The sequence below is a fragment of the Falco peregrinus genome, chromosome 12 (genome assembly GCF_023634155.1).
Source record: "Falco peregrinus isolate bFalPer1 chromosome 12, bFalPer1.pri, whole genome shotgun sequence".
Lineage (NCBI taxonomy): Eukaryota > Metazoa > Chordata > Aves > Falconiformes > Falconidae > Falco > Falco peregrinus.
In genome coordinates this window covers 13,824,539-13,836,648 of record NC_073732.1, presented here as the reverse complement: position 1 = coordinate 13,836,648, position 12,110 = coordinate 13,824,539, and the positions used below count along the sequence as shown (strand labels likewise).

At 37.3% G+C, this 12,110-nt stretch overlaps 1 protein-coding gene across 2 annotated transcripts in view; it reads left to right on the top strand.

Moving 5' to 3' along the window:
- PLOD2 (procollagen-lysine,2-oxoglutarate 5-dioxygenase 2) overlaps positions 1-12,110 on the top strand; it is a 54,964-nt gene that overhangs the window by 20,748 nt on the left and 22,106 nt on the right. For both annotated transcript variants that reach the window (XM_055817340.1, XM_055817341.1), the window contains exons 4-8: positions 3,946-4,109; positions 5,328-5,440; positions 7,454-7,517; positions 8,302-8,399; positions 10,892-10,993. In XM_055817340.1, the coding sequence (XP_055673315.1) occupies positions 3,946-4,109; positions 5,328-5,440; positions 7,454-7,517; positions 8,302-8,399; positions 10,892-10,993 (541 nt within the window). The remainder of the gene's footprint in view (positions 1-3,945; positions 4,110-5,327; positions 5,441-7,453; positions 7,518-8,301; positions 8,400-10,891; positions 10,994-12,110) is intronic.

Here is a 12,110-nt window from a genome sequence, read left to right as displayed (position 1 = left end):
AGATTCCTCTCCCATATAATTTACTTTCTCAAGGGGTAGACTGTCTGCTGGCATGAATGAGAGAATACAGAGGACCATGTGTGTCAAAGTGTGGATACCTTAATCTTTCTTGTCATGAAAATCACAGAATTTAAGGCCTCCCGAGTTCTTGAGGTCCATAATCCCAAGTACATGTTGATTTAAAGCTGGTGGAACTGATGCCTGATAGGGGGAAAAAAAAAATAGTTTGCAGATTCCAACATCATGTTTTAATTCTAAGGGGCTTTTTCATTTCCAGGAGTCCTGGTTTGCAGTTTAAATGTTGATCAATGTAGCGATAAGTTTGGAAAAGACAAATATAGTGAACTTCCTTTCTTTTTCAAATGTTTTTCATTATGTTCATTGTGAAGCTTTTGGAATATTAATCTTGGGGGTGGGGAAAGGAAATGTCTGGTTTACTTACTGTAACTAGGCAAAGCATTTCTAGTGAACTGTTTACTTAAACTTAGCTTCTTGGGCTCTTTTTTTTTTTCTTAGCAGTTTTTTTTATATGGCTCTCAATTCTGGAAATAGTTTGAACTGTGGACAGCTTGTGTCTAGGTGCAGATAGTGTTCCATTTGCAGGCAAAGCATTTTGCTCTTCAAATTAGCCTTGTTTTTTGCAAGAGCCAACTACTGGTTTACTTTGGACCACTTCAGATTGAACTGGCTAATGGCCAGTGTAGACTGGATAAAATGGTGGATGCTGTGACTGTTCATCCAGAACTCCCACAGCCATCTATTTGTATTGTGAAACACTTTTGAAACCTTTCAGGTTTTTGGGGTGTGTGTGTGTGTGTGTGTGTGTTTTTAAAACATCTGTTGAGAGGTAAGGGGTAATTACATTTTCTGCATATGTTGAAATGGTTGAGGTGCGATCCTGGTGGGGATACAGTGTAAATGAAAAAATGGCAGTGTGGCTGGACAGCCTAGTTAAATAAGATGAGATACCGGACCCGAATTGCAGGTTACTAGAAAGCCCTCTCCTGTTTGTATTTTGAGCTCTTAACCTGCAGTTCCAATAGTAACAAGTCCTTGTTACAAAAGCTATGGATGTAAAAATTGCTTGTTTGATTCTAGAGGACCTGAGCCACTGTTGCCATTTCCTTGTGTTTCTGGGAGCGTTGGGTGCGTAGCTGGTATGCTTTGCTGCTGCAAAAGAGGAGGAGGGATGGGTGGATTCCAGCCCCAAGCATCTGCCATCTGGGAGCTTCAGGAAATAGGATTGGAGTTGTGGAAACTTTCTGTTTTTTTTTTTTTTTTCCGATTTTTTTTTTTCTTCCTTCTTGCTTTCTACTTAATTGGAAGAATTTATGAAGAATAAATAGAAGACTATCTGAGCTTTTCCAGCTTGCCAAGGCAGCCTGCTTTTTCCTGGATATAGCCACGCTTTTTATGCCCTGTTAAATTTTGAAGTCCTATTTAAGTCATGTGCATCACCCATAACAGCAATATAAACTGGCAAGGATAGTCCTGGGACCCAGTTTGTGATTGGTGGTGTAGACCTGAGGTGAATCCCCTTTACAGTAAGCACTGAGTGCTGGATAGACTGAACACAATCTGACATAGCAGGTAAGCAAGGCAAATGATGGATTTATAGGTTTCAATTTGACTCTAGGAGTTTTCCTGCTGCCTGGAGAGAAAAGCAGGTGCCTCATAAAGCAGCTGATGGGGAGACTGGCAGCAAGGGGCTGAAGGCTGGTAGAGGTCCTTCCCAGGAGGAGGTGTGATGGCAGTAAGTCATCTCTTGACAAAACACAGGTCCATGAAAATTAGTGGAAATGTAAGTCCATGCTGGATTCATACTCCTGCATAATATCCATTAGTGTGTGAAGTTTACAGTAACTGGTGATGCAGTTTAGCAGCTCTGTACTGTGCGTTGTATTATAAATTGTTCTGTATTAAGTTAGCATATCCCTTTCATAAGCAGAGCCTGTGGCTAGCCCAGCCTGTTCCTCAACTTCAGCTTTCTTTTACAGAATGACAGTCCTTGGAAGCAATGTTCAGGGGTGTTTGGTTCCTTCCCACAGCTGTAAGTCATTGCAGCGGCAGCACTAACCTGATCAAAGTGGAGAAGCACAGCCTGCCATAAGCTATTAAGTTAAAGCCTCAGACAAATCTCTGTTTTTGTCTGTCTTCAGCTTGTCTCCTGTTTCTTGCTTGTTCTTCATACTCATTCTGGCTTTGAATTGGGCTACACCAATTGAATGGAAAAGGGAGGGAATTGTATTCCTGTATATTTGGGCAGAAACAGGCAGTTTCTGCAAAGCTGGGAAAGCTCCAAAATGTACAGTGTTTTTTTCATACATTCTTCTGCCAAAGTTACAGAAAAACAAAACAGTGAGAGTTTTCAGAAAACCACTTACTTTATATAGACTACATAACACACTTCCTCTCCAGGGTTCGTACTTTGCTCTGCAGTGGAAATATTCTCTTTTGCATTTGTAAGCCAGCTGTTACTCAGTTCTTCTAGGCCAATTGCATGAAATCCCCTTTGAAGAAGACTTTTTGAATAATTTCAGAACTGTAATAAAGAAGTACCAGAAGTCAGTAATGGCTGATCTGTTGGCCATGTTGCCGTGTAATACATTGCAATGCAAAAAGTTCTGTGTACTGCAGATGGGGGTTTTGCTGTCCTTCTTAGCACAGCTAAAAGACTTTGCAAGAAGAAAATCTTTGTCAAGATTAGAGTTTTTGATTTTTTTTTTGGTAGCTGTAACATTCCTTTATGTGTCAGAACTGATGATTTTCAGTTACCAAGGTAGATGTGTGGAATAAGAATATACCTGCATTCAGATGAGGAAGTTGTGCGGCTGAGATGCTGCCATTAAATACAAATATTCTGCTTCTTCAGCCAGAAACTAATCTATGACATTCCAGTGTTCCTGTGTCAGGGTTTCATGCTGTGTAAAATGAACCTTGAAGTAGTTTGCACATTAATGCTATATGTAGAGATCTCAAGCACAAAGAAACAAACCTTATACTTTGCATAATTTAATAATATATAATTTTTTTTTAGGTTTTGTGTTGTTCTTTTGTTATTTTTGAGGCATTAATTTAGATGCAGTTTAACAACAAGAAGCCACTAGGCTTGTGATACTACATTCTTACAGGACCTTTGCCAAACCCGCACGTGTTTCTTCCTGTTTTGGGGCAGTGTTGACCTTTGGCTGTGGGTAACTGCTGTTTTTAAAGATGAGCATTCCACCTTTAGGTCTTGTCCTCAGTAGGACTTGGGAGTCAAATCTCATGAACGTGTAAAGGCAGGTGAAGTTTTTCATAAATATATATTGTGAAGTTTGAAGCCCTCTGAAGTCTTCACCACACTAAAGAGGTTGAAGGAGAGATCTATACGTTGTCAGGTTGCAACACAGTTTAAGTTTATGGGTAATTAGACTTTATTGAGAAATATCCAAGTACATTCTTGATAAGACTATTCAGAAGGAAGTCAATGCTGTTGTGTTTTAGAGCAAGAACATCTAGAGTTTCCCAGTGAGTTGCCTAAATCACCTTTCAGTCCTAGTCTATTTCATCTGCTGTTTTGACTTTTTGTTTTTTTTCTTAAACACATAAACAGTTTTCTAAAGGGGAAAGTACTTTTTTTTTTTAACTTAAGATACATGAAATGTAAAATCAATTTCAGGTAGACAAAATCTGGAGGAAAAGATGTCTAAAATGTGGAAGGTTTTAAAAAAAGTAAGTAGAAGGGGAAACTGTACTAGATAAATAGGATTGACTGAAATTTTTTTTCGAGAAAGGTATAGGACTTTTACATGGTGGAAAAACATGATTTAATGAGTCATTTTTCAGAATAAAAGGGCTGTCTGTATGATTTTTTAAGACTTGAATAGTCCAACCACTTGTTGTTTTGAACACAGAAGCATTAGAATTAAACTAATCTAGTGGGTATCTTTTCTTTATTCTCAGCTATGATGTTATCTTTGCGGGAGGTCCTGAAGAACTGGTAAAGAAATTTCAGGCAACTAATCATAAAGTGGTGTTTGCAGCAGATGGACTAATTTGGCCCGACAAAAGGCTAGCTGACAAGTATCCTGTTGTCCGGAGTGGAAAACGATTCCTGAACTCAGGAGGTAAGTGTGATTCTGGAACACATTTAAACTCTTGAACTTGACCATGACTCACTTCTGTTATCTGTTTTATGTATTGGTATGTGGAACTGTTCCTGGATTCCCCAAGTATAAAATCAAGGACTGGATTTGCTGTTCACCACCTCCCCTCTCCCTCCCCAATTGAATAGCTTCTCTTTTGTGCTCAGGAATAGTTTTCTTGCCAACCAATATTATTTAAGTTTGAAATAACTTGTAAAAAGCAGGTAAATAAAGTAACAGCCTAGCAAGCAACTGTGCCTTGCAATGAAATGCTGTCCAGGGATGACCCAGTTGCCACCGATGGTTTCTGAAGCAGATTCAACCTAGGGTATGACCCCAATCAAAGCAGTTACATGCTATTTATAGGCACAGTTTAGCTGGGTCACAGAATTTCCTGACTTGGCTACTCTGTTCTTGGGGATCTCTGTATACAGTGTAGGTGTACAGGTAGCTCTGCCTGGCCCATGAGCATGGCTTGGGCAGTTCATTCCAAGGGAAGTAACAGAAGTAACTGGCAATCTGTGACATGTTAATTCTGGAATCCTCCTTTAAATGCCAGCTTTGGTGGTAATTTTGCAGTTGGTTAATACGTGTTCTGACACTGATACTACTGTTTAACTGCTACAGAGCGCAGTATGTCACTTCTAGGTACATGGTCTGGGTGACACGCAGATCTGGGAGTATCCTTATTCCTTTCCCTCACTTCTTTACCTTGCCTGTCTGCCCTATCTTTTTTCTTTTTTTTGTGTGTGTGTTTTGTTTTGGTTTTTTTTTTTTTGGCTTAAACATATATTGGTTTTGAGTTGAATTTTCTTTGTAGTTCTGGCAATAATAGATTCGGGCTTCTCTGCCAGCAAGAAGTGATGGATGAAAATGAAACTTTTTCCACAGATGGGCTTCTTGGGAACAGTAGTAGTCTAATCTCATGCATTGGAGGTCTCAGGACCATCCTGAAAAGATCTGTTTCGTATTTTTTCCCCCTTAATATAGCATTACTATAAAAATAACTCTTCAACTATGAACTCTTGAAAACAGAACTGGTACGTATCACAGGAAGAAAGCTGGATTTTGAGCCAAGTTGTATGAATTTCATACTTTTCATTTGGCACCAAACAGTCAGAATGAAGTCCCTGACTGGTGGACAACATTGGCAGGGTAGTGCTTTTTATAGAAATAACTTATGTGTGTGTTATATTGCAGGATTTATTGGTTATGCTCCATATATAAATCGTATTGTGCAGCAATGGAATCTGCAGGATAATGATGATGACCAGCTGTTTTACACCAAAATCTATGTTGACCCATTGGCAAGGGTAGGTAGCGACTGGCTTTCTCATTTCTTTCTGCTTGAAATAACATGCTGCTCCTCATAAAACATCAGGAGATAAAAATAAAAGGAATGCTGTCTTTTTATTCCTGAGTGCCATGTTGACAGTTACGTTTGTTCTCCAGAGGTTCCTACTGTCGGAGTGATGAACAGGCTTCCAAAGGGTCATGACTTGATATATTGTTTCAGGCTGTCTGCAGATCCAGGCAGGTTGTACTTCGTTGTTAGAAATAACAGCTCTGAGGTATATGGTTGGACGCATTCATCTCAATGAAGGTCGCAGGTACTTGGCAGTTTGATGGCTGGAGAATGTGGCATTTTTCCAGGGTGTCACTGAACTACTTGCTGATCCAGTGTTTTATATTTTGGCCCTCTGCCATTTCAGATACTGCCTGCAGCTGCCTCTGACTCTTCAGCTTTTTGTGCAGATGATTCAATAAAGCTGCAATGTAAATTTCAGGTGAAGACTCTCTGTGCCCTAGCTTAATAAAGTTCTCTGCTGTGTAGCAGCATTAGAGTGTGATAGATGTCAGAGGCATGGCCCTGGTGCTGGAAGAAAAGAGCTAAGGAAAGTTTACAATGTATTGGTGCAAAAAGAATTTGATATTGCAGAATTTTGAGGTTGATTTTGAGCATTTGTATGCTTAAGGAAGAAATTAAGTTTCTGAAATACATGTATGCTTTCCCTTAAGTTATGCCTGAAACATCAAGCATGTTTAGATACAGGTACAGATATAGAATAGAATATTTCGGTTGGAAAAAACCTACAGTGATCATCTGGTCAACTGCCTGACTAATATGGGGCTGACCAAAAGTTAAAGCATGTTATTAATGGCATTGTCCAAATGCCTCTTAAATATTTGATGGGCATGGGGCATCGGCCACCTCTTTAGGAAGCCTGTTCAAGTGTTTGACTGTTCTCTTGGCAAAGAAATGCTTCCTAATGCCCAGTCTAAACCTCCCCTGGCACAGCTTTGAACCATTCCCACATGTTCTGACGCTGGATCCCAAGGAAGAGAGATGAGCATCTCCTCCTCTACTTCCCCTCAGAGAGCTGTAGAGAGCAATGAAGTTGACTCTCAGCCTCCTTTTCTCCAAACTAGATAAACCCAAAGTCCTTAGCTGCTCCTCACAGGACATTCCTTCCAGCGCTTAATGTTTGAATTGATTTTATGTAAGTCAGATGCTACATATGCAATTGAAAAGACAGAGTGTAGAGACATTAAAGCTGACTCTGCACCAAAGTCAGTAGTAATATAATTAGCTGTCTAAACAGATTGTCTTCTAGGCAAAAAATGTGTACCTCTACACAGTGTGCTGCTGCACTGTGATTCAAAATACCTCCATGGTGCTTAACTTGGAATACTGTACCATACATTGGCACTAATTCTCTGTATGGTACTGTCTAATGCTGTAGAATATGTAACAAAACACTCTGGTTTGGTCATCCAAAATTATCTGCAGAAGGGTTTTTAAGCGTGGTTTAGAGGTTATATGCTTTGATCAACGTGTTGAAACTTGATAACATGGTACTTTAAATAAGGATCTAGGCAGGATTAGTAAATACAGTATTAGGAACATGTTTTGAAACCACTGGTGTTTTATATTCTGACATGATACTTAAATTTGGCTTTTGCGTTTTTGAGACTGTGAAACACCGTATGTTTTGTTGCTTGGCCAAGACTTCTTAGTTTTTATTTTTTTTTAAGATAAGACACAGATTTTATTTGGCTTATACTGCCAAACCGTAGTCTCTTTGGAGAGTTATGACCTTTATCCTTCAAGTTTATATAAAGTCTTTACACATATAAAACTGATTGCTATACAGGTGCATAACTCAGGAATATAAAATAATTAGCAATATAAAATTATGAGTTATATCTAACAGCCTGATAGGTAGCTTTGCTTGATACTTGCTGCCACTGCAGTATAACTGCAATGTTGCTGTAAAAACATTGGCTTTTAGAATGCCTCAGCATCTTTGGTACTTTTATTTCAGGAACGCATTAACATCACTTTGGACCACAAATGTACAATTTTCCAGACTCTAAATGGAGCTGTTGGTAAGTGTATGATTTGCACAATATGTGTTCTATTAACTGTTATTAATGCTTTCTTTGCTTAACCATGAATAGCATTCCCTAAACGTATACTTTTTTTAAAAGAAGTATTTGGATGTAAACCTGATTGTCAGATTAGTTACAAGTCTTTCGGGTTTAATATTGATTTTTCCCATTTATAAAATATTTGATTTCAAATAAACAAAAATAAGCTTCCATAAATGAAGCTAGCAATAAACACAAAGTTAAGAACCATTTTTCTATCTGCCTTTCACAAACCTAATTACAGGAGTAAGGTTGTAATTAAAATGCCTTTTTAGATGTTCTTAAGCAAATAGCTATATGTAATGAAATGGAATGTGGAATAATGTAGAATTTCCTTTATTGAAATGTCATGAATTTAAATTGAGAAATGGCATCTGTGCAAACTGCCTTTCTTACCTTTAACCTCCAATTATGGAGCAAGAATAGTCAGATCGTATCTGAAATAACTATGACTTTTATATAAATAACATTTGCACAAAATTAGTTTTATGTTTAAAGCAGATATTGTTCAAATACTGAAGGCACCTGATGACAAACTCTGAATTTTGATGTAACCTTATTTAGCATAAAGGGCTTAGGATCCAAGATCTAGTTGAAAAGATGGACAAAAGCTTCCAATTAAGTAACATGGACAACAATAGCAACAGCAAGGTATATTGTATCAGCAAGATCTTAAAGAGCTCTGAAATTTTAACTGTTATTTATAAACTGTTATTACTGTGCAATCTTTATTGAATTGCAGATGAAGTGCTTTTGAAATTTGAAGAAGGAAAAGTAAGAGCAAGGAATTCAGTGTACGACACATTACCAGTCACTATTCATGGAAATGGTCCGACTAAAGTGAGTGACAGTTCGGTTTTATTTTTTTTGCAGAGATGGCAATTTTAATAGAGGCAAAAACAATGGTGGAAGAGTCTGAAACAGTCATAGCACACCACCACTGCTCATTTTCAATTAATGTTAATAAGAATTACAGGGATAACCCCCACATTCTAATAGCTCTCATGTTATTCTGCTGTCACTGTAACTTGATATCGCTGCTGAAACAACTCATTCTGCTCCCAAATTCACTGTAGCATGGGTTATTAGAAGCAAGTAAGCTTATGTTAATTTGTTCGCTATCGCAAAACAGTTATTGAAGTTAGTGAAGAATGTCTATCTGGTTATTAAATGGTAATCAGAAGAATAGGTTTTCAGGGTGAGAGAAGTCTAAAGAGTGACAGCCTAGGGTACAAAACAATAACACATGTGATTCTACCACAGACCTTGGTGTGTGTTTGTATACACATATATAAGAAAATAAGCAAAAAAAAAAAAGTATGTGTGTAAGTGTGTGTGTATATATATGAACATGCGTGGTTGGCTTCTGTTGTCGCATCTTCAGTGTCACTGCTCACTGCCTGCAATATACCAATGGCTCATGAGCTCTGGGTTCGTGGTAGAGCACTGTCTGTCCTGTGAAATAGCTGTTTTGGCAGATTCTGTCCATGTATAAGGATTCAGTGGTCCAGCGGGCCTGGCACAGTTTCTCTGGGAGAAACGGCTACATTTGGTCATTTTTATGTTATATGGCAAAGAACTGTAAAGGTGTACCACTTCTTGCAGCTTCTGTTGGCTGAAGGATGGGGCATGGCCACTTTCTAAATTCTTCTGAATACATTTTCCTTAGTGTAGCTCCTTATTTTCAGAAAAATGCCTCCCAGGAGAATCAAAGTTTGAAACTCATTAATATCCCAATGACTGCTGCTGCTTAGTTTTTGTTCTGTATTTCATCTTTAGAATTAGTGAATATACTGATACCACTATCTGGTTGGTGTGTAACTACTCAGCAGTGGTGAAATACGTGACCAATTTCTTCCATGTTACTAGAGTTATTTTTCCCTCAGTTAAATCCTCAAGTTGTCTATCATACTGGCTTTGCTGACACTTTGCCAATGAAAAGAAAGGTACTGTGTTTTACAGTTGGGCAAGCAGTTGAGGTTGGAGCTCCTTGTACTAATCCACGAGTTACGCTACATTAAACAAAAATCAATCTCTGCATGTAATGATGTAGTTTTAAAAATAGAGGAAACTCTTGCTAAATATCACTTTGTCAATGTGATTAGATTCTTCTGTTTTAAACATGGAATAGAATTAAGAGGACAGTAGCATAGCAGGATTGGAAAAAGTATTTACTAACTAGTGAAAAAACTAGCATGAAAGTAATCCCAGAATTAACTCCAAATAGTAAAAGTTCTTTGTTCATAAGAATCTTCAGGTTTGTATTTAATATTTAATCTCTTCAATTTGCAGATTAGTAAGTAGCATTGGTCAGAGACACTTTGAAATGGATACCAAATTATACTGACATGTAATTTATTTTTTTGTGTCCCTCAAGTGCAATGGCTTTTCGTGAAATATTAATTTTTGTAGACTTTATGGTACATCTCTGAAATTAAAGTCAAGCAATTCTATTTAAAATCTGTCCAGAATGATTTTCAATATGCATAAACAAACACCCAGAATATCATAAAATCAAGACTGAGTATTGCACCGGAGTGTTTCCTATGCAAAATAATATTCTAGCCTTCCAGTTTTTTGAGGGCAGTAGAGCAGGAATGAATAGCAGACTTTCCCTGGGGTAAGAGATCCCTTTACTGTTGCAAATGGCAGTAGAGAAGAGTGAAGTTCTGTGCAAACTTCCTGTGGAATCCAGGTGAACAGGGCAACCCAGGCAGCCCATCAAAAAGTACATGTTTTGCTTGGTACCAATTAAAAATGTGTTAAGAAGCTAGATGCTGCTTTAAAAAGTATCCCCTTGGCTGGCTTCTGAATCTTGCCATGACTTGTCAAAAACACATCATCTGGGCATTTGTCTTCTGCATTTTCTGTGTGTGTTTCATATATTCACTCCTTCTGTTTTGTGTAAATTGTTAATGATTCTCAGATTTGGAAAAAGAGTTAAACTATAATCTTTTCTTTTGGCTTGAAATCATGCCTAGTAGCTTTTGAGAGCTGAATGTTCTGTTGTCTGTGTCTTGAAAGTCATACAAGCATTTAGTTGGTAGTTGTTATATTTGCAACAAATTTTTGGCTTAGCTGAAGCAATAAATGTAAATGCTAGGAGAATATAATCTCTGTTTTGTAAATAAAAAGAAGAAAAAGCTTTTACCCAGATATTTTTGTATGCTGGGGTGTTTGCTTTTTTTTTTTAAATCTTACATTAAAAAAAGGACAGTCAATAGCCTGTAGGTATTAGAGATTCAATGAGTAAGCCTGAATGCTATTTAAAAACTACAAAACGCTATTTGCAAGCACCTTTCATTAATCTGAATTGTTTGTTTATTTACCAGATTCACTTGAACTATTTGGGAAACTATATTCCTAATGCTTGGACACGGGAAACTGGTTGTAGTATTTGTGATTTAGACTTACTAGACTTGTCAACAGTAACGGTAAGAATACTTTTCACTAGAACAAAATTATTTTGAATGCAGTTGGTAGGTTTATAGTGATTTCTGAGGCAGTGGCTTTTGTATGCAATATTACATTTTGTAGACACCTCAGGACATTTTTTTTCTGGTATATGAAACTGCAAAGATGGAATTTTAATTTACTGGAAATATCAGTACTTTCAGAAATGTTTGTAGTCACGCATTTTAATATAGGTTTCCCCCATATTACTGAAGATGATTCCATCTCCAAAAGCCCTCCAGATCCTTACCTCTATTCACTGAGGGTGAATGAATGATTTTTGAATCATGCAAGATTCAAGCGAATAATGAAAACTTGGGGGGATGTAGAAAAGCTCTTTAGATATTTCAGATTTTTAACTGCAGGCCTACAAAAAACTTGATATGCACCAATTTAACAATTTGTTACGAGTAGAAGTTAACTGTAACACGATTAGTTACTGTTTTCTGAGAGATACTGAGAAACAGTCAAAACTACCTTGTAGAGCATGATACAGATATCTGTATTGTATATGTAAATGTGTTTCTGTAGAATAAATCTCATATAATTGAGATTTGGATATCAGTTCAGTCTTCAGAATTCTTGTAGGACAAACATACACGTACACATGACTCTGTGTATCCAGTATTCGGGCTCCAAGCATGACGTCTTTAGTGTCTTTATGAATATTTCAGCTTGTACTCAGTAAATTTTAGGCAAAGTAAATACTAAGATCTACCATGCTGAAATGTAAGGCTTGTACTTAAAGAACATTCTGATTATTGTTAATAGGCTGTTTCCAGCAGCTGTTTCATTTCTGTTCTGTATTGAAGATTGGCATTAGAACAGGTCTTAGAAGGTCATGTTAAAGATAACAATCCACTACTACTCTCATACTATCTTTGCAATGAAAGAATAAAGTGAAAAATTTTCTGGACAATAAGTAGCTTATGGACTGGAATATAATCTAAAAAAGTTATTGCTGGAATTGTAATAACTTTCAGATTATTTTACATCTTTTATTTATTTTAATTTTGCTTTGAAGTTACAACACTTGAATGATTGTTCTACTGAAATAGTGTTTGCAGTCCCAAGATACAGTTTACCTGAGGAAAAGTT